Source organism: Dendrobates tinctorius, unplaced genomic scaffold (genome assembly GCF_039654945.1).
Source record: "Dendrobates tinctorius isolate UK_male_01 unplaced genomic scaffold, ASM3965494v1 ptg000203l, whole genome shotgun sequence".
Classification (NCBI taxonomy): domain Eukaryota; kingdom Metazoa; phylum Chordata; class Amphibia; order Anura; family Dendrobatidae; genus Dendrobates; species Dendrobates tinctorius.
This window is the reverse complement of record NW_027361870.1, coordinates 6,256,224-6,279,331: the sequence shown is the minus strand read 5'-3', so window position 1 is coordinate 6,279,331 and position 23,108 is coordinate 6,256,224. Positions and strand designations below refer to the sequence as shown.

The 23,108-nt window shown below is 44.2% G+C and overlaps 1 protein-coding gene across 1 annotated transcript in view; it reads left to right on the top strand.

Annotated features, from left to right (window-relative positions):
• Nucleotides 1-22,332, top strand: part of DNAAF10 (dynein axonemal assembly factor 10) — a 32,972-nt gene extending 10,640 nt beyond the window's left edge. The window contains exons 2-8 of the mRNA XM_073553789.1: nt 13,264-13,364; nt 16,207-16,337; nt 16,574-16,675; nt 16,843-16,958; nt 17,964-18,098; nt 18,923-19,020; nt 21,915-22,332. Of these exons, the coding sequence (XP_073409890.1) occupies nt 13,264-13,364; nt 16,207-16,337; nt 16,574-16,675; nt 16,843-16,958; nt 17,964-18,098; nt 18,923-19,020; nt 21,915-22,122 (891 nt within the window). The 3' untranslated portion in view covers nt 22,123-22,332. The remainder of the gene's footprint in view (nt 1-13,263; nt 13,365-16,206; nt 16,338-16,573; nt 16,676-16,842; nt 16,959-17,963; nt 18,099-18,922; nt 19,021-21,914) is intronic.
• The last annotated feature ends 776 nt before the right edge of the window (nt 22,333-23,108 follow it).

Below are 23,108 nucleotides of genomic sequence, written 5' to 3'. Positions count from 1 at the left end.
AGGCACAGGGAACCCTGACAGACTATATAAAGGCCCCTTTACATTTAGCGATGCACCAGCGATCCCGACAACGATACGACCCGGTCAGGATCGCTGGTGCATCGCTAAATGGTCGTTAATGAGCTGCCACACAGCGATGCAGCAGCGATACAGCGGTCGTTACTTACCTTTCAGACGCGGCGGTCCTGACGTCCTCCCGTCCGCGTCCACGTGTCGCTCGTCGGCACCAGCAGGAAGTGCACGACGAGAAATGGAGCTGCCCGATCAGCGACAGCGGGGGAGCCGGTCGGAGATAAGTATCACACATAGCGATATCGCTGCTGCGTCCCAAAATCGGTGACGCTTTAGCGATATCGCTATGTGTAAAGGCCCCTTAACACTTGGGCCTCCTGGCTAGCATTCAGGGAAACCCCGAATTAGATATCTGGCTATCGGGACCTTGATTCATATATAGGATAGCATCAGAAATATTCTGTACACTTTAGATCTTGTTCATTTGGTCTGACCTGTTTGTCTTTTTGTCTTAAAATGGTCTTTACCAACTTATTATCTCCTCCGTATGGGACGGAGGACACAAAAGTGCTCGAGGGGGGGGTCTGGATTACTTGACCCTCTACTTATAACTTTCTCCTTACCTCTACTTCCCCCCTTTTTTTTTTTTTTTTTTTTCTCTCTCTCCCCCTCTCTTCCTTCCTCTTTCCTTTTTCTTTTCTTCCCTCTGACTTCTTTTTAATTTTTTATCCTGTTATTTTAATGTTGTTCATCAAACCTCTATTTTAATTTTCATGAGAATACACAACACAGAGGTTGTTTTGTGTATGACAATTTTCTGGACTGAATGGTATTAATAGTTGTTATTCCAATTAGAAGATAATATTGGTGTTAAGTATGCAACAATGGAATTAATATGCAATTTGTTTTTCAAGAACCAGACATGATATTGTTGAAAGCAATGTTTTATTTTAATATTGTTAATTCAATAAACATGATTTACACAAAGATCTAACGTATAATTTAATCACTGTGTCCATAACAAAATGGTGACCACGGCATCTGTTACATCTTCCCCGTCGTCTGCTATTGGTGAGACCCTCATACACATTAGATAAAGCCCACGGCATATGTTCAGCTTAAAGAGGTATTATGTAGTGATGGCATATCGTGAAGTTATACCATCAATTAATGATTGCTGGGGTTTACCCTTTGGAAACCCCTCTGGCCTGGGATTGGGCCACAGTGCTGTTGCCGCTCGGCGTCCACGTCACGGCCTTTCCCCCGCTCGGCGTCCACGTCACGGCCTTTCCCCCGCTCGGCGTCCACGTCACGGCCTTTCCCCCGCTCGGCGTCCACGTCACGGCCTTTCCCCCGCTCGGCGTCCACGTCACGGCCTTTCCCCCGCTCGGCGTCCACGTCACAGGGGTGACTCTGGCCCCTTTGTATGGGTTCTAGCAATTGTTAGGTGTTAGTATAGACTACTAATATGCCTTTACTTACTAAGATGAGACTATCCCTTTAAGGCCACACTTAGTAATCTGTGAAACTTGGACTGAGCTATCATAGTCTGTATTCGTGTTTCATAGATGTCAGGAAAAGTCTTTGGTCACAATTCAGACATCTTGACAGCAGCTCATCATATAGAGGAACATGAATGGGGCTTGTTGAAATCCAAGTGACTGTCATCCTACAAGAGCAGAGGAAGCAGTCGGCCATTTGTGTATACCGTAATACTTGTAGACACGGCTTAATCTGCTCCTGAGTCACTACAGGGAATGCGGAGGAGAGAATACAGCGCCCACAGTTCTGGGTTAGGCCTCCACCAGCGTGTACTGCTTCTTACCTCTGTTGCTAAGCAACAGCAGCCATTTTCTCCCCAGCATTACATTGGAGCAGACATCCCTGCACAGCGCTGTACTCAAGCTTGTATTTTATCCAGGAAAATCTCGAGAAGACAGCATTTCTCAGTCTAGACCCCTGTCATCCCCGTCCCCACAACTGGAAGCCGTTTTTGGTGGCGTCTCACAAATCTACAGGACGGGATGTGTCCACTCTAGAGTTGAGCAAAAACATTTGCAAGACCCTTGTCCAACAGCGATGTCAGTACTCCGTGCCTGGCGGCCGATAGTCCTTCCAACCATCATCCCCGGTTCCTCCTTTGATCAGCCGTTCTGGCACAACGTGTGTGCGCCACGCCACAATAATGATTTTACAGCAAGTTGACTACATAACAGGATGGGTGGATACCACTACGTAGGTTGTCCGGCAACCATGGAAGAAGTACATGGCCACCGGATCCTGCGAATTGGTTCACGCCTCTCTAGTGATCAGTGTCAGGCAGCTGCTGCCAAGACAAAAAGAATAGATATAACCAAATCTTACACAAAAATAATGCAAGAAGAAAGAAGGAAATAAGCCAAAAAATAAAAAAATTTTATTAGAAAAAATTATTTAAAAATTGTAATAAAGCAAGGAAATTTCCAAAAAACATAGTAACATAGTTAAGGTTGACGGGAGACTTTAAGTCCATCTAGTTCAACCCATATCCTATCGTAACTTGCCCTAACATTTTGATCCAGAGGAAGGCAAAAAAAACCAATGTGGCAAACAGTAAGCTTCACATTGGGGGAGAAAAATTCCTTCCCGACTCCACATACGGCAATCAGACTAGCTCCCTGGATCAACGCAATATTAAGGAGACTAGTGTATATACCCTGTAATATTATACTTTTCAAGAAAGGCATCCAGTCCCTTCTTAAATTTTAGTAGGGAATCACTCATTACAACATCATATGGCAGAGAGTTCCATAGTCTCACTGCTCTTACAGTAAAGAATCCGCGTCTGTGAGTAAGCTTAAACCTTCTTTCCTCCAGACGTAGAGGGTGCCCCCTTGTCCCCGTCACAGGTCTAAGAGTAAAACGATCATTAGAAAGGTCTCTGTACTGTCCCCGCATATATTTATACATTGTAATAAGATCACCCCTAAGCCTTCAATTTTCCAAACTAACCCCAAGTGTAATAACCTGTCTTGGTATTGCAGACCCCCCAGTTCCCTAATAACCTTGGTCGCTCTTCTCTGCACTCGCTCCAGTTCAGCTATGTCTTTCTTATACACCGGAGGCCAGAACTGTACACAGTATTCTAAGTGTGGTCGCACTAGTGACTTATATAGAGGTAAAATTATGTTCTCCTCATGAGCATCTATGCCTCTTTTAATGCATCCCATTATTTTAGTTGCCTTTGCAGCAGCTGCCTGACACTGGCCACTAAATGTGAGTTTGTCGTCCACCCATACATCCAGGTCTTTTTCAGTGACAGTTTTGCTCAGTGTTTTACAATTAAGCACATAATTATACATCTTGTTCGTTCTACCCAAGTGCATGACCTTACATTTATCCCCATTAAAGCTCATTTGCCATTTATCAGCCCAAGCTTCTAGTTTACATAAATCCTCCTGTAATATAAAATTGTCCTCCTCTGTATTGATTACCCTGCAGAGTTTAGTGTCATCTGCAAATATTGAAATTCTACTCTCTATGCCCACTACAAGGTCATTAATAAATATGCTAAAAAGAAGTGGGCCCAAAACTGACCCCTGTGGTACCCCACTGCTAACCGTGATCCAGTCCGAGTGTGCTCCATTAATAACCACCCTTTGTTTCCTATCCCTGAGCCAGCTCTTAACCCACCTACACATATTTTCCTCTATCCCCATTGTTCTCATTTTATGTATCAACCTTTTGTGTGGCACTGTATCAAAAGCTTTTGAAAAGTCCATGTACACCACGTCCACTGCATTCCCTTGGTCCAGTCTGGAACTTACCTCTTCATAAAAGCTTATCAGATTAGTCTGACAGGAACGGTCCCTTGTAAACCCATGTTGATATTGGGTCATGAGGTTATTCTTCTCCAGATACTCCAGTATAGTATCTCTTAGAAAACCCTCAAGGATTTTACCCACAGTTGAGGTTAAACTTACTGGCCTATAATTTCCAAGTTCAGTTTTTGTCCCCTTTTTTTGAATATTGGCACCACATTTGCTATACACCAGTCTTGTGGTACAGACCCTGTTATTATGGAATCCTTAAAGATTAAAAATAATGGTCTATCTATGACTGTGCTTAATTCCTGCAGTACTTGGGGGTGTATCCCATCCGGGCCCGGGGATTTGTCAATTTTAGTGATTTTTAGACGTCGCCGTACTTCCTGCTGGGTTAAGCAGGTGACATTTAACAGAGAATTTATATATGTGTGTGTGTGTGTGTGTGTATGTATATATATGTGATGCAGAAAATGCATACAAATAATTGATCACATACAGCACAAGCATATAATACATATAATCATTACATATAGAATGATACAAAAGAGGCTAAATGCTGACTTCTTAAAAAGCAATTAAGAAAGGGGCAAACTAGTAATTCGCTTGGTGCATGATTTCCTTCCCAAAATATATGCAAATGTGCCCATGCTATTCAAGTGCATACAGTGCCTACAAGTAGTATTCAACCCCCTGCAGATTTAGCAGGTTTGATAAGATGCAAATAAGTTAGAGCCTTCAAACTTCACACACGAGCAGGATTTATTAACAGATGCATAAATCTTACAAACCAAAAAGTTATGTTGCTCAGTTAAATTTTAATAAATTTTAAACATAAAAGTGTGGGTCAATTATTATTCAACCCCTAGGTTTAATATTTTGTGGAATAACCCTTGTTTGCAATTACAGCTAATAATCGTCTTTTATAAGACCTGATCAGGCCGGCACAGGTCTCTGGAGTTATCTTGGCCCACTCCTCCATGCAGATCTTCTCCAAGTTATCTAGGTTCTTTGGGTGTCTCATGTGGACTTTAATCTTGAGCTCCTTCCACAAGTTTTCAATTGGGTTAAGGTCAGGAGACTGACTAGGTCACTCCAACACCTTGATTTTTTCCCTCTTGAACCAGGCCTTGGTTTTCTTGGCTGTGTGCTTTGGGTCGTTGTCTTGTTGGAAGATGAAATGATGACCCATCTTAAGATCCTTGATGGAGGAGCGGAGGTTCTTGGCCAAAATCTCCAGGTAGGCCGTGCTATCCATCTTCCCATGGATGCGGACCAGATGGCCAGGCCCCTTGGCTGAAAAACAGCCCCACAGCATGATGCTGCCACCACCATGCTTGACTGTAGGGATGGTATTCTTGGGGTCGTATGCAGTGCCATCCAGTCTCCAAACGTCACGTGTGTGGTTGGCACCAAAGATCTCGATCTTGGTCTCATCAGACCAGAGAACCTTGAACCAGTCTGTCTCAGAGTCCTCCAAGTGATCATGAGCAAACTGTAGACGAGCCTTGACATGATGCTTTGAAAGTAAAGGTACCTTACGGGCTCGTCTGGAACGGAGACCATTGCGGTGGAGTACGTTACTTATGGTGTTGACTGAAACCAATGTCCCCACTGCCATGAGATCTTCCCGGAGCTCCTTCCTTGTTGTCCTTGGGTTAGCCTTGACTCTTCGGACAAGCCTGGCCTCGGCACGGGAGGAAACTTTCAAAGGCTGTCCAGGCCGTGGAAGGCTAACAGTAGTTCCATAAGCCTTCCACTTACGGATGATGCTCCCAACAGTGAAGACAGGTAGGCCCAACTCCTTGGAAAGGGTTTTGTACCCCTTGCCAGCCTTGTGACCCTCCACGATCTTGTCTCTGATGGCCTTGGAATGCTCCTTTGTCTTTCCCATGTTGACCATGTATGAGTGCTGTTCACAAGTTTGGGGAGGGTCTTAAATAGTCAGAAAAGGCTGGAAAAATAGATAATTAATCCAAACATGTGAAGCTCATTGTTCTTTGTGCCTGAAATACTTCTTAATACTCTAGGGGAACCAAACAGAATTCTGGTGGTTTGAGGGGTTGAATAATAAATGACCCTCTGAATAAACTTTTCACAATTTAAAAAAAAATGAAACAAAGAAATAACATTCTTTTTTGCTGCAGTGCATTTCACACTTCCAGGCTGATCTACAGTCCAAATGTCACAATGCCAAGTTAATTCCGAATGTGTAAACCTGCTAAATCTGCAGGGGGTTGAATACTACTTGTAGGCACTGTATATGTGATACATAAGAAGAGGGCTAGATACCAATAAAAAATAAAATATGTAGGGACAGACTAGTAGTTTGTGCATTAAGCAAACTACTAGTCTGTCCCTACATTTTTTATTGGTATCTAGCCCTCTTCTTATGTATCACATATATGCACTTGAATAGCATGGGCACATTTGCATATATTTTGGGAAGGAAATCATGCACCAAGCGAATTACTAGTTTGCCCCTTTCTTAATTGCTTTTTAAGAAGTCAGCATTTAGCCTCTTTTGTATCATATTCTATATGTAATGATTATATGTATTATATGCTTGTGCTGTATGTGATCAATTATTTGTATGCATTTTCTGCATCACATATATATTTTTGTGAGGTGCTATAGAAATTTTTATGCATTATATGGACTGTGTTGCAATCAATATACTATATACTAAATTTTGCTATCATTGATTTTTTTTTTTTTTTTTTGTGATCAGAACTGAATATATAATTGTGAGCCTAAAATTCGTTCTGTAGAAATTACATCACATTATTATTGTGGTATTTTTTCGTGGTGTAAGCACTGGTATGTTTTTTGAAAATTTCCTTGCTTTATTACAATTTTTAAATAATTTTTTCTAATAAAAAAATTGAGATTTGTATTTTTTGGCTTAGTTTCTTCTTGCATTATTTTTGTGTAAGATTTGGTTATATCTATGGTTTTTGAAGGTGTCATTCTATTGTGGATGAATTGATATGTACAAGACAAAAAGAATCATAGCATGCAATAAAAGAGGCGCAGCCGCTCATGACGGGAACATGGTTTTCTTCTATACAAGTCACTAGTGTGGACACAGAATACTGCGTACACTATTGGGCTCCAGTGGATAAGAAGAACATAACTGTAAAGTGCTGCAGAATAGGTTGGTGCCATATAACTACAATTATTAGTAACTAGAGCAGGTGCAGAGAAGAGCAACCAAAGCTATTAAGGAAATGGGCAAACTGCAATAATACGGATTATCAGACCGGGGGTCAATCACTTTGTAAAAGCAAAGGCTTATGGGCGATCTTATTACACTACAGAGATCTAAATAACTACAAAGGTGTCCAAAGACATATTATTGCAGACTTACAGGGACCTTCACCATGGAGGAGTTCCCAGCATGCATAGAGTATAGGGGTGTGTATATCTAACTCACCAAAAAAAAAAATGGATACAGCATATCTAAAGCACACCACTCACGAGAAAGAGTGTTAAAAAGGTAATAGACTTTATTCAAAATACAATTCACATAAAATATCCATATCATAAATTGCACATCTCCCTGTGAAAAAGCGGAACGCGCGTCGGGACTTCAGTGATTCTGTGGACAGGCGATAAATATGGGTATGTGTTGATGATTATTTGACTACTGGCATATCTTCTTGGGCTACTTTCACATTTCTGGCTTTGGAATCTAGCGGCCTGCGGTGAAAAGCTGCAATACCGGATCCGGCATAAAACGCTGACACCGGATCCTTCTTTTGGCCGGATACGGTGGAGTAGAAATGTAAAGGAGCAGATGACCCTGATCCCTCCGTTCTGGCCATGTGAAGGGGTTGCAGGATGAGATAGAGAGAGGGATGGATGGATATATATATATATATATATATATATATATAGCTCTAATATAGCTCAAGTATGTATGTGTGTATGTCTGGGATTGGCATCCGCACCGTCGCAGCTACAACCACAAAATTTGGCACAGTCACACGTCTGAACCCCAAGAGTGTCCTAAGCTACGGTATGTTGTGAGGCGAAATTTTAACCCCGCGCGTTCCAATTCACCAAACAATTTTGCCCCTATCTACATAATGGCGAAAAAGTGTGTATCAAGCCCCGCCCCTCATTATGATGTCGTAATGGTTGACTATGGGATGGAGGATGTGTGATGGGTATATGGGCACTGGACTATGAGATGATGTGTGATGGGTATATGGGCACTGGACTATGGGATGGAGAATATGTATGATGGGTATATGGGCATGGGACTATGGGATGGAGGATAATTATAACTTGTTACAACTCACCACAGTTAGTTACTATGCCCGGGCAGCGCCGGGCTCTTCAGCATATATATATATATATATATATATATATATATATATATATATATATATATATATATATATATATATATTATAGAGAGAGATAGTTAGGTCCATATATATTTGGACAGACAACATTTTTCTAATTTTGGTTCTAGACATTGCCGCAATGAATTTTAAACAAAACAATTCAGATGCAGTTGAAGTTCAGACTTTCAGCTTTCATTTGAGGGTATCCACATTAAAATTGGATGAAGGGTTTAGGAGTTTCAGCACCTTAACATGTGCCACCCTGTTTTTAAAGGGACCAAAAGTAATTGGACAGATTAAGTAATTGTAAATACAATGTTCATTTCTAGTACTTGGTTGAAAACCCTTTGTGGCAATGACTGCCTGAAGTCTTGAACTTATGGACATCACCAGACGCTGTGTTTCCTCCTTTTTGATGCTCTGCCAGGCCTTCACTGCGGTGGTTTTCAGTTGCTGTTTGTTTGTGGGCCTTTCTGTCTGAAGTTTAGTCTTTAACAAGTGAAATGCATGCTCAATTGGGCTGAGATCAGGTGACTGACTTGGCCATTCTAGATTATTCCACTTCTTTGCTTTAATAAACTCCTGGGTTGCTTTGGCTTTATGTTTTGGGTCATTGCCCATCTGTAGTATGAAACGACAACCAATCAGTTTGGCAGCATTTGGCTGGATCTGAGCACACAGTATGGCTCTGAATACCTCAGAAATCATTCGGCTGCTTCTGTCCTGTGTCACATCATCAATAAACACTAGTGACCCAGTGCCACTGGCAGCCATGCATGCCCAAGCCATCACACTGCCTCCGCCGTGTTTTACAGATGATGTGGTATGCTTTGGATCATGAGCTGTACCACGCCTTCACCATACTTTTCTCTTTCCATCATTTTGGTAGAGGTTGATCTTGGTTTCATCTGTCCAAAGAATGTTCTTCCAGAACTGTGCTGGCTTTTTTAGATGTTTTTTTTTTAGCAAAGTCCAGTCTAGCCTTTTGATTCTTGATGCTTATGAGTGGCTTGCACCGTACAGTGAACCCTCTGTATTTACTTTCATGCAGTCTTCTCTTTATGGTAGATTTGGATATTGATACACCTACCTCCTGGAGAGTGTTGGTCACTTGGTTGGCTGTTGTGAAGGGGTTTCTCTTCACCATGGAGATTATTCTGCGATCATCCACCACTGTTGTCTTCCGTGGGCGCCCAGGTCTTTTTGCATTGATGAGTTCACCAGTGCTTTCGTTCTTTTTCAGGATGTACCGAACTGTAGATTTTGCCACTCCTAATGTTGTAGCAATTTCTCGTATGGGTTTTTTCTGTTTTTGCAGCTTATGGATGGCTTGTATCACCTGCATGGAGAGCTCCTTTGACCGCTTGTTTCCTTCACAGCAAAACCTTCCAAATGCAAGCACCACACCTCAAATCAACTCCAGGCCTTTTATCTGCTTAATTGAGAATGACATAACGAAGGGATTGCCCACACCTGTCCATGAAATAGCCTTGGAGTCAACTGTCCAATTACTTTTGGTCCCTTTATAAACAGGGTGGCACATGTTAAGGAGCTGAAACTCCAAAACCCTTCATCCAATTTTAATGTGGATACCCTCAAATGAAAGCTGAAAGTCTGAACTTCAACTGCATCTGAATTGTTTTGTTTAAAATTCATTGTGGTAATGTCTAGAACCAAGATTAGGAAAATGTTGTCTCTGTCCAAATATATATGGACCTAACTGTATAGAGATATATATATTCGTGTATAAGCCAACCCCCCCCCCCCCTAAATTTTGCAACAAAAAACTGGGAAAACTTATTGCCCCCATATGCTGCTCCATAGATTATGCCCCCATATTCTTCACCATAGTTTATGCCCCCCATATGCTTCCCCATAGACTCTGCCCCCATATGCTGCAAAAAAAAAGCCATACTCACCTCTCCTGGGTCCATCGCCGCTGTCTGCCGCTTCTTGTGTCAGTGACTGTTCAGCCAGCAGAGGGGCGGCACACACTAATCACGTCACTGCGCCCCCTGCTGCCTAAACGTCACGGACACAGGATGCAGCAGAGACAGCGGTGAGCAGCGATGGACCGGGGCACAGGTGAATATCGCTATACTCACCCATCCTGCCGCGTTCTCTGCAGCCTCGCTTCTCCACTGTCTCCCTTCCTGTCTTAAGCGGTCACGTGGTACCGCTCATTACACTCATGAATGTGCGCATATTCATAAGTGGTAATGAGCGGTACCACGTGACCGCTGAAGACAGGAAGGGAGACAGTGGAGAAGCGAGGCTGCAGAGACCGCGGCAGGACAGGCAAGTATGATCTCTGACACCCCCGCACCCCCGCCGACCCCCAGTATATGACCCGTGTATAAGCCGAGAGGGGGGGGACTTTCAGCCCCAAAAAATGGGCTGAAAATATCGGCTTGTACAAGAGTATATATAGAGAGAGATTTTTTATTTTTGCACCGCTTGCAGGGTTAACATTCACGCCCGAGGAAATATGCCAGGCATGCGCATTGGAAAAAAGCAGTTCGGCAGAGGAAAAAAAAACGTTGCATGCAACGTTTTTTCACAACGCCACATCGTCACTTTTCGCCGGATCTGGGAAAACCCGGACGCGCCGCGTGTTAATGCGGCGTAATCCGGCACCAATGTATCCCAATGGGGAAAAAGCCGGATCCAGCACCACATATCGCCGGATCCGGTTTGACAAATTTTCACCGCAGAGTGCCGGATTCTAAAAGCTGGAAATGTGAAAGTAGCCTAGCTGCACTTTGCACTTGACTGATCGTTATGAGTCTGATTTAATGCACTCATTAATATTACATAATCCCAGAACCTGTACCTATTCCCTTAATCCTGTTTATGTGCACCTTACTCGGGTATAAACTAATTTCCTCTCTAAACATGTGATATGTTGTCAATTTATGATATGGATATTTTATGTGAATTGTATTTTGAATAAAGTCTATTACCTTTTTTACACTCTTTCTCGTGAGTGGTGTGCTTTTGATACAGCGATGTATAGAATGATCTTTTTACACCTTGGCCTGCAAAGGTGTCGAGGCTATCCTGTGCATCTAGAGGAAAGAAGGTTTAATTGGCGATTCTTTACTGAGACGCTGGCTTTTTTACTGTAAGAGCAGTGAGACGCTGGCTTTTTTACTGTAAGAGCAGTGAGACGCTGGCTTTTTTACTGTAAGAGCAGTGAGACGCTGGCTTTTTTACTGTAAGAGCAGTGAGACGCTGGCTTTTTTACTGTAAGAGCAGTGAGACGCTGGCTTTTTTACTGTAAGAGCAGTGAGACGCTGGCTTTTTTACTGTAAGAGCAGTGAGACGCTGGCTTTTTTACTGTAAGAGCAGTGAGACGCTGGCTTTTTTTACTGTAAGGGCAGCCAATCACAGACCTTAGCTGCAATGCCTGCATGTACCCTATGAGAACACTGAGGCCAGTGATTGGCTGCAGCTGTCATGTAAAAATTACAAGGAAACCACCAGCGCATTGGTGCTAAAATGGAAGGAATGTAACAGGTGAGTACTTTGTTTGTTTGTGTGGTTGTATTATTTTTTTTTTTTTTTTTTTATCCATTTTATACCATTTCCTATTTCTCTTTCATGAGTTATTGGTAAGGTACCTGTGAAATGGTTAAAATGATCTGTTTGGGGTCTGATCCTCTGCACTTTTGTGCGTTGCGCTGATCGCGGCTCAGGATGAATTCCCCATAGAGGGTAATAACATGTTTTGATTTTGTTGACTATGGAGCTGTGGGATGATACAATTCCCAGGGGAGAGTTCACAAAAAAACTTTCTTGGTTTTACTAAAGCCAACGGGGACGTAAGTAGATGTGTAAACACTTCTGTGCTCTCCAGACTTCTAAGAAGCACGGTCTCTGCAGGTCTTGTTTTTGTGCCATATAAATCCCTATTATTTTTTTTTTTTTTTTGTTACTGCAGCTCATGAGATTGCGCTTACAGGCATCTGATGTGTGCCGGGGTCTCCTGCCATGAGTGACACCCCTGACCTACAGCAATATCTGTGGCATCTATTTCTTTTTACTTAGGGGTTCTTTTTCTCTGTACTCGTGGCGTACCGCCAATGGCGGCAGGCCACGCGACTGGTAAAGGGGCCCGATGTGGTCCGGTGGCTGCATGGTGTGTGTGCCGTTGATTAAATGTCAGTATTACCGCTGTGTACCTCCTCCGTGGAACTCCCCCCCCCCCCCCCCCCCCCCCCCGGCTCCATTCTACGCCGGTGCCGGAAGCCATTAGTTGCAAGGTCATAAATGGGGAGTGCTGCCTGTGGAGACACGAGATGGTGAGACGCCCGGCGGTGGTACTACTACAACTAACTTGATTCTAATATGTCCCCTTGTCACCTCCATACTTTGTTTTGTGCAAAAAAAAAAAAAAAATGCATTCAGCTACTTGGGAGAGGGGGATAAATATTCTGGATGCACAGTTTGCACATTACAGGGGTGAGGGGATTAAATAGTCTGGATGCAGTTTGTGCATCTTACCCCCCTGCCCTGTAATGTGCAAACTGTGCATCCAGAATATTTAACGTACCGTACTCAAAATGCTTCCAATCAGACTTTTGTTCTGGGGACCCGTGATTTCTATGTACCCTCCCGAGTACAACGTATCTAAGGCTGGTTTCACATTAGCGTTTTTTTGCGCAGCGCATCGTGCGCGTCCATGTGCATGCGCCCCTATGTATAACATGGGGGCGCATGGTCTAGCGTTTGCACGCGTTTTTTTGTAGTGTGTGCCGGACGCAACCTGTTGCATTTTTGGTCCGTCCAGCCTGTTGGGGGAAAAAAAAAAAACTGCTTGCGCACGGAATGCTCCAAAAAATGACATTACTGTTTATGGGACTGCAGGCGTGCGCATGGACATGCGCATGCCTGCGTTTAAAATCGCATGTGTTTTAAGAGTTAACATGGCTTAAAACGCATGCGCCTAAAAAAAAGCAAAAGCATGCAAAATGCATGATGCGTTTTTTGCATGCGTTTCTATTGCGCACGAAGCTCAGCGCTAAAAAAACGCTAATTTACATTTTACTTAATGTTTTTTTACTTCTTTATATCTTTTATGTATTGAATAGATTGAGAAGGCAAAGCCCCTGAAATGTGGGACGTTTGGAGCCAGTTCTCTACAGCAGAGGTACTTGGCCACAGGAGACTTTGGAGGAAATCTCAATGTCTGGTAAGATATGACTGATCTGATCCCATGTAATTTTCTTACTCGGTGTCCTCGGAAGCGGAGTAGATGGGAAACTGAGATCACTCTCGGGTGCTCCTCACACAAGGACATCTGCCAGTGTACGATTGTGTGAGATTAGAAGGAAGGTGCATTTTCCTTCTGACCATGTATCTCGGGTTGTAGATAATCCGCTCAAGTAAAGTGGCTGCAAATGAGACACAGCCCATCGGACAAGAGAAGCCATGTTTCCAGAAAGAAGAAAGCGCTCCTGATTACAAGCTCAGAAACACCTTTACAATATGTGCCACTGTGCCTCGGAACGTGTGTGCCACTGTGCCGCCGTCGTATAGTGCCACTGTGCCTCGGAACGTGTGTGCCACTGTGCCGCCGTCGTATAGTGCCACTGTGCCGCCGTCGTATAGTGCCACTGTGCCTCGGAACGTGTGTGCCGCCGTCGTATAGTGCCACTGTGCCTCGGAACGTGTGTGCCACTGTGCCGCCGTCGTATAGTGCCACTGTGCCTCGGAACGTGTGTGCCACTGTGCCGCCGTCGTATAGTGCCACTGTGCCGCCGTCGTATAGTGCCACTGTGCCTCGGAACGTGTGTGCCACTGTGCCGCCGTCGTATAGTGCCACTGTGCCGCCGTCGTATAGTGCCACTGTGCCTCGGAACGTGTGTGCCGCCGTCGTATAGTGCCACTGTGCCTCGGAACGTGTGTGCCACTGTGCCGCCGTCGTATAGTGCCACTGTGCCTCGGAACGTGTGTGCCACTGTGCCGCCGTCGTATAGTGCCACTGTGCCGCCGTCGTATAGTGCCACTGTGCCTCGGAACGTGTGTGCCACTGTGCCGCCGTCGTATAGTGCCACTGTGCCTCGGAACGTGTGTGCCACTGTGCCGCCGTCGTATAGTGCCACTGTGCCGCCGTCGTATAGTGCCACTGTGCCGCCGTCGTATAGTGCCACTGTGCCGCCGTCGTATAGTGCCACTGTGCCGCCGTCGTATAGTGCCACTGTGCCGCCGTCGTATAGTGCCACTGTGCCGCCGTCGTATAGTGCCACTGTGCCTCGGAACGTGTGTGCCACTGTGCCGCCGTCGTATAGTGCCACTGTGCCTCGGAACGTGTGTGCCACTGTGCTGCCGTCGTATAGTGCCACTGTGCCTCGGAACGTGTGTGCCACTGTGCCGCCGTCGTATAGTGCCACTGTGCCGCCGTCGTATAGTGCCACTGTGCCGCCGTCGTATAGTGCCTCTGTGCCGCCGTCGTATAGTGCCTCTGTGCCTCGGAACGTGTGTGCCACTGTGCTGCCGTCGTATAGTGCCACTGTGCCTCGGAACGTGTGTGCCACTGTACCAACTATTATCTAAGGTTTTAAATTGGAGCTATGCCTTGAACAAACTCTATAAAAAGTACAGGCAAATATAAGAAACTTTGTAATGTATCTTATCGGATAAATCTGCTTCCTTCCCCATTTATAAGGCTCTTCTTTTCCTCCCCCACCTATTGAACTTGTGATCCGCTCTGAAAAAAAACTCAGATTGAATCTGTCTGGCTCAGATAAGTTGGTTCGTAGCCTTGCTGGTATCATGTGTCACTTATTGTTCTCTATGGAGAGGGAAGGTAGGGAGCAGGGAGAGAAAACAAGCAGAGGGAGATGCAGAAAGATCATACTGAGCTTTCTATAAAGTCTTTTACCTCACCCAAGAGTTTAGTTCACATCTACACCGCTCATCACTCCTTTCTTTTGGCTCTCAGTGTACGAGGTGAGAAAAGAGCAGGGATCGCTCATTGTGTAATGAGTTGTATATGGGAGAGATCACAGCAGCTGGTCTCTTCCCACCAGCTCAGAGTGAATTGCAAACTAAAGGGCCTGTCACACTTAGCGATATCGCTAGCAATATCGCTATAACTAGTGACGTTATAGCGATATTTCTGTGTCTGACACTTACCTACGACCGGCTCCCCTGCTGGTTATCGCTGATCGCGGGAGAACGTCCAGGACCGTTTCTCGTCGTCAGCTTCCTGCTGGGCTTCCTGTGGAGAGACGAGCGTGGAGCCGGGCAGGAGGACGCAGGATCGCCTAGTGTGACAGGTAAGTAGCGACCCCCGTCCCCCGCGATGTCACTGGTGAGATCTGCCTGTGTGGCAGCTCACTAGCGACCACTTAGCAATGTACCAGCGATCCTGACCGCGTCATATCGCTGGTACATCGCTAAGTGTGACAGTACCTTAAGAGTCGGCAGAAGGAAAAAAATGGCGAACATACAGAACTCAACAGTGTATATATAAAATACATGTTCAAAACATACATAAAATAATATATATTTTTGTAAGAACCCTATATATAATGCAAAATGAACAATGGACAGATATATATTATACATCTGCCCAGAATTTCTATTTTTTTTTTTTTTTTTTTTTTTTTTGGTTAATTTTGCATCTTAAAGATTATAACAAAAAGTATTAAAAAAAAAAAAAAAAAAAAATTCCTCATTTGAGTACGTCAATGAAGAAAAAAAAAAAAAAAAAACGTATGGCTCCTGGAACCCAATGCATCAATAAAAAGTGAGGGGGGGAAGGTTTGCCATAAAGGCCACAATGGGCTTTGTCGGGAAGGGGTTAACGCTCTGTAACAAACACTGAATGTGACATGCTGTAATGTAGAATAGATGTGTAACGTCGCCATCTGCTGGCAGAAATGGCAAATGGCATTAAGGAGACACAATGAAGTGTTTGAAGGATGCAATTAAAGGGGTTGTCAGAGATAATAATGGAGGGTCTGCTTTTTGCCTTGAAATGATGCGATACATTTCCACATCTGACCACAAATTGACTTGTTTTGTAGGAATCTGGAAGCTGCCGATACTCCCGTTTACTCTGTGAAAGGGCACAAGGAGATAATAAATTGTATTGATGGAGTTGGAGGCTTGGGAATTGGAGAAGGAGCCCCCGAGGTTGTAACAGGAAGCCGAGATGGTAAGACTTCTGTAAAATAAGATTTCATCGGAGGCCCATGGTTGGTTGGAATGCTGCCACATAGAACTAAATAATACAACTCTGAGTGCCGACAATCACCACAAGGGGGCACTGCGTCTTATTGAATGTACTGTATTTCCAGGAGGAACAGCAGAGTAACCTCACAGTGCTTACTAAAACATTCCATCTTATTACATTTATTTAGCACTTTACGTTCTTGATTGCTGTCTTGATAGGCACTGTGAAGGTCTGGGACACAAGGCAGAAGGACACCCCGGTGGCCAATATGGAGCCAGTAGAAGGCGAAGCCAAAAGAGATTGCTGGACCGTAGCGTTTGGTAGGCGCTGATGTCCATGTGTCATATGGAAGGAGAGGAAACTTGTTAGAAGGATGAAATGTAAATCTTCATCCTCCATTTATGGGACATGGTAGAAAGAATCATGGATCACACGACATTGAAGACGGGCCTCTTACAGTAAATGTGACGATATTTTCTCTCTGAAGGTCACGCTTACAATCAAGAGGAGCGCGTCGTGTGCGCCGGCTATGACAACGGAGATATTAAGCTGTTTGACCTGCGCAATATGTCCTTGAGATGGGAGAGTAATATCAGAAATGGGGTATGGTGATCATTTATTCATTAATTCTCCTCACTGCTTCTTGGTTGTAAAATGCTCCCCCTCATGTCGGCCTATGACTCGTGGTGAGGATGCGAAATACTGCGGAGAGACCCCAGATGTGTCGGGTTATGCTGCAGATGTCTTTATTCTGTGCGTCTTTTCCGCAACAAGTTTTTTGTTATTTCTGACTATTGAGCCCTTGGTAGCCAGTAGAGGTGGAGTGCGGTCTCCGACACTTTCCTTGTGCTGCCCCTATTTTCTGGGATGCACTTCCCTGATTTTCAATTTTCTAAATTCCTTCCATCTTTTCCTCCAACCCTTCCCTTTTCTTTCACCAGTTTCCACCACTCTCGATGCGCTCTTGGCATCTTTCCATGCTTGTCACCGCTTCATGCATCTTTCCTTATGGTCTACTATAATAGGTACCTGGACCGGTCACTACAAGCACGTTGTACCTTCAGCCTCCCCACTGTCTCCTTAGATTCTAGCCTTGTGAGCGGGGCCCTGACTCATTTGTTGAACAATGTGTTCCTCTGTTCTCTGGGGATGACAAGATCGGGTGTTGAAGTGTATGAAAATGGCTGTCAGAGCCAAGGCATGTAGCTGACTTTTCTCTACTGTATGTGGGGGCCTCTAACTATCCAGCCATGTAAAGTGTCCGCTTACTCCCTTTACTTGGTTTGGGCTAGTTCAGGTGGACAGTAATGCCATCAGTCCCTTGGCTATGCCATCATTATTTTTTTATGAATGTCTCTGTTTTGAAGTGCAGTAGTTCTTTCCAAGGGCTTCATTTTAGCTGGTGGAAGTGGCCATAGCCAGCCCACCACCCTCATTCCTCATCTCCTTCCTCATACAGTTGTGATTTCCATGGAGCATAGCTGAGTAGAGTCGTAGAGTCCCCGTTGGGCACCCTCCCAGCTGAGCCGTCCCATCACTGTGCGATCGACTCCACGCTCCTGATGAGCTCCATACTTTCATTCAGCATCATTATTACATTTGTTTCAGGTCTGCAGTTTAGAGTTTGACAGAAAGGACATCCTGATGAATAAATTGGTCGCCACCTCTTTGGAAGGCAAATTTCACGTCTATGACATGAGGACCCAACATCCTACCAAAGGTTTTGCGTCAGTTACAGAAAAGGTAATTCTCTATTCTACTCCTAAATTGAGCTTTCCATTTATAGAGATTTATGCCTTGAAGTTGTTAATGGCAGACGTGAACCACTGCCTAGCGAAGCTCCGTTGTGCCATTTCAGACTAGCAGAACCAGCCCACAAAGGGAAACAAAGTGGGGGGGGGGGGGGACAGCCCCTTTACATCCCATGTGTATGCCGGTCTCTGTCATAGGGGAGGTGCATGCCAGAAGGATTCATAGGATCCCATTGTTGGAATGCCAGGTGGGTGGGGGGAACTGGCTAGTTTTGTCTGAAAGTAGTCCTTAATGGGGTTTTCCACTTTTTTAAAAAAGCGAAAACCAGACGTTGCCGGTCACCGCTCTCAGACCTCTGCCCTCCTGGCTTCACCCTCCATGTCTCCACATGCTGCTGACGATATCGTTATATCTGCTTTATGTAAGAGAGCCGAGGTATGATAGCTAATTAGCTTGACCTACAACCTCCCCTTACTCGCACTTCTTTTCCACATTTATATGTGCTGTGTACAGATTGTCTAATGTTTTTTATAAGATGTGACCTCACACTGCTGAGAGCTGACAGGGAGAAACCTATCACCAGCAGAAGACAGACTGAAAATGTGACTCCACAGTATCCTTAAGGCAACACCTGCAGCAGTTTTATATGATCTATCTCTGCTTCCAACCCTAGAAAATGGGAAAAGACAAATCCATTAAGTGCTCAATGCTAGTTAGAAACTGTTTGCATGGCATGCGGTTCATTTTCCTGTTGCATACTGGAATATGTTGCACTTTCCAACATAACTAGAAATGACGACAACTCTTTATTTTAGGCACACAAGTCTACCATCTGGCAAGTCCGGCACTTGCCACAAAACCGAGATGTCTTTATGACGACAGGCGGAGTTGGAAGTCTTCACCTCTGGAAATAGTGAGTGCCGTCTTTTATTTCCGGAATAGAAGGCATTAAAGGGTTTTCTTGGGTCATGTAAAAACTATCATAGTCATAATATAGAATATTAAAAATGGTACCAAAATCTGAAAGCAAAATATTGCTGATTCATATGTAATAACCGCCATGATGATAATCAGACATCACACTTTGGTGTGCGGAGCACTCGGCCCAACCGTAAGAGCAGACAGGCGCCTTTACACCGTGTGCAGAATTATTAGGCAAGTTGTATTTGAGAGGATTCTTTTTATTATTGAATAACAAATATGTTCTCAATCAACCCAAAAGACTCATAAATATCAAAGCTTAATATTTTTGGAAGTTGGAGTGTTTTGTTTTTTTTAGATTTGGCTATCTTGGGAGGATATCTGTTTGTGCAGGTAACTATTACTGTGCAGAATTATTAGGCAACTTAATAACAGCCAAATATATACCCATCTCACTTGTTTATTTTCACCAGGTAAACCAATAGAGCAACACAATTTAGAAATAAACATTTCTGACATTCAAAAACAAAAAAAAATCAGTGACCCATATAGCCACCTTTCTTTACGATGACACTCCCCTTCCTTCCATCCATAGATTCTGTCAGTTGCTTGATCTGTTTGCGATCACCATTGCGTGCCGCGGCCTCCCAGACAATGTTCGGAGAGGTGTAATGTTTTCCCTCCCTGTAGATCTCACATTTTATGAGGGACCACAGGCTCTCTATGGGGTTCAGATCAGGTGAACAAGGGGGACATGTCATTATTTTTTCTTCTTTTAGACCTTTACTGGCCAGCCACGCTATGGAGTATTTGGATGCATGTGATGGAGCATTGTCCTGCATGAAAATCATGTTTTTCTTGAACGATACTGACTTCTTCCTGTAACACTGCTTGAAGAAGGTGTCTTCCAGAAACTGGCAGTACATCTGGGAGCGGAGCTTCACTCCATCCTCAACCTGAAAAGGTTCCACAAGTTCTTCATCTTTGATACTAGCCCATACCAGTACCCCACCTCCACCTTGCTGGCATCTGAGTCGGAGTGGAGCTCTCTGGCCTTTACTGATCCAGCCTCGGGTCCATCCATCAGGCCCATCAAGAGTCACTCTCATTTCATCAGTCCATAAAACATTAGAAAAATCAGTCTTAGGCTATGTGCCCATGTTGCGTGTTAAAACGCACACTGAAAACCGGACTCCTTCCCAGAAATCGCGCGGTTTTTTCCGCGCGATTTTGCCGCGATTTTCTCAAGCACTTTCCAAGCGATTTGAAGCATCGCTTGGAAAGTGATTGACAGGTTGGTCACACTCGTCAAACAGAGTGTTTGACAAGTGTGAGCAGCTTTATACTATTGAGGCTGCCTATGCGGCATCAATAGTAAAAGATAAAATGTTAAAAATGATAAAAAAAATAAAAAATCGGGGTATATTTACCTTCCGACGTCCCGCGCTGCCATCCCGGGCCTCAGCGTTCCCAGCGATGCCTTGCGAGACCTGTGATGACATTGGTCTCGCGTTACTATAGTGATCTCGCGAGACTATGTCATCACAGGACCTTGCCGCAAGGCATTACTGGGAACGCTTAGGCCGGGAATGCAGCGCGGGACGTCGGAAGGTAAATATACCCCGATTTTATTATTTTTTTTTTTTTTTACAGGGGTATGGTACCCAGGGCCTGGAGGACAGTCTCCTCTCCTCCACACCGTGGGTACCAACCGCACATGAGACGCTTAACTTCCCGCATGGTGGGCATAGCCACATGCGGGAAGTAAGCGATTCTCATGCATTCCTATGCGTGCGGAATCGCGGCAATTCTTTGCGATTCCGCACAAAAGAATGCGCATGCTGCAATTTTTTTTCCGCGATGCGGTTTCGCCGCGGAAAGAAGCGCAGCATTAGCACAGCATGTGCGGAATGCCATAGGAATGCATGGGGGGCGTTCTGTACACGATTTTTAAACGTTTTCACGCCGAAAATCGCGGCAAAAACGCTTAAAAATCGCTACGTGGGCACACAGCCTTAAGATATTTCTTGGCCCTGTCTTGACGTTTTATCTTATGTTTCTTGTTGAAAGGTGGTCGTTTTTCAGCCTCCCTTCTTGGCCATGTCCCGGAGTGTGGCACACCTTGTGCTTTTTGATACTCCAGTAACGTTGCAGCTCTGAAATATGGCAAAACTAGTGGCATCTTGGCAGTTTCACTCTTGATTTTCCTCAATTCATGGGCAGTTATTTTGCGCCTTTTTTTTTATCAACACGCTTCTTGCGACCCTGTTGGATATTTGCCATGAAACGCTTGATTGTTCGGTGATCACGCTTCAAAAGTTTGGCAATTTCAAGACTGCTGCATCCCTCTGCAAGACATCTCACAATTTTTGACTTTTCAGAGTCCGTCAAATCTTTCTTCAGACCCATTTTGCCAAAGGAAAGGAAGTTGCCTGATAATTAAGCAAACCTTATGTAGGGTGTTGATGTCATTAGACCACACCCATCCTCATTACAGAAATGCAAATCACCTGATTTACATAATTGGCAGTTGGCTTTCAAGCCTATACAGCTTGCAGTAGGACGTGTATAAAAAGGATGATGTGATCAAAATACTCATTTGCCTTGTAATTCTGCACCCAGTGTATTAGTATGCTGTGATCGAGACACTGCGATATGTATCCACTGTCAGGTGCGGTCTCTGCTGCCATCACGAAGTACATTTAAGGTCCTTTGAGATTACAGTTACTGGATCTCTTCAGCCACAGGATCATTTCTAGCCATTTACCCTCCTTTTCTGCAAGGGGGGTCAAAACCTGTAATAATTATTCATTGACATCAATGTACCATGTGCCATACTTTTTCAGTCCTTTACTGACATACGATGACTTTTTTTTTTCTTCATAGTGAATATCCCGCTCAGCGATCCCGGAAGGACTCTGACGGTGTGGACATGGGAGTGGCGGGAACAGTCAGCCTCCTTCAGAACGTCACTCTGTCCACGCAGCCCATCTCCAGCATCGACTGGAGCCCGGATAAGAAAGGCCTGTGTGTTTCCACATCTTTTGACCAGACTGTCCGAGTTCTGATTGTCACCAAGCTCAACAAACTTTAATTTCAAGACAATAGGAACCTTATTTTTTTTTCTACATCCTTATCTGGTTCAGAGAAGCCCACATGTCTGTGTTTTCTAAAATAATATATATATTATAATTTTTAACTGTCTCTCTTCCTTGTGACATCTCACTCAGCCCCTCTTTTTAATGATGACCATTCTTAGCATGTCTAATTTTTTTTAATAAAGAATTCTAGAATGTTAGAGTTGGATGGGACCTCCTGCGTCATCATGTCCAACCCCCTGCTCAATGCAGGGTTCCCATCTCAGACAGATGTCTGTCCAGGCTCTGTTGGAAGACTTGCATTGAAGGAGAACTCACCACTTCTCGTGGCAGCCTGTTCCACTCACTGATCACCCTCACTGTCAAAAGGTTTTTTTTCTAATATCTAATCTGTATCTTCTACCTTTCAGTTTCATTCCATTGCTTCTCGTTTCCATGTGGAACACTGTATTATCATGATACTCCTTTATTTCCTCGAAATGTACAAATTGACAACCGTACAGTATGTTGCTACTTCCCTTGTCAGTAGAGTTTATCCCTATAATGATTGGTCAGCAATGCTGGAGAGACTCCACAATTGGTATTTCATGGTGAATTACAGGTATTTTCTAAGTCAGACCAGTTAGTACTGCTCTCGGGTCCTCCATGTAACCGGTGTTCCATGCGGAGTAATGCAGCCGGTGTTAGGGCTTATTCACACAACCCTATAGCAAAGATATTTTAGGGTCTGACTGCTATGAAGTCATAGGAATGTATTTTGCTTTTCAAGTTAGGAGACCTGAGGGCGACTGAACTTTCCAGGAAAAGCATTGCGTTACATCTAGAGTTTCCATGAGTCGGATTTGTGCACTGTTCAGGATTCCTTTAAGTCAGTTATATTTTATCTGAACTACTTGATTTCTAGCCCCGTACTTAGTTCTGTTCAGACATCCAACTACTGATACAAAGCAGAACCCATCACAATTAAGCCTACATAGTAAAG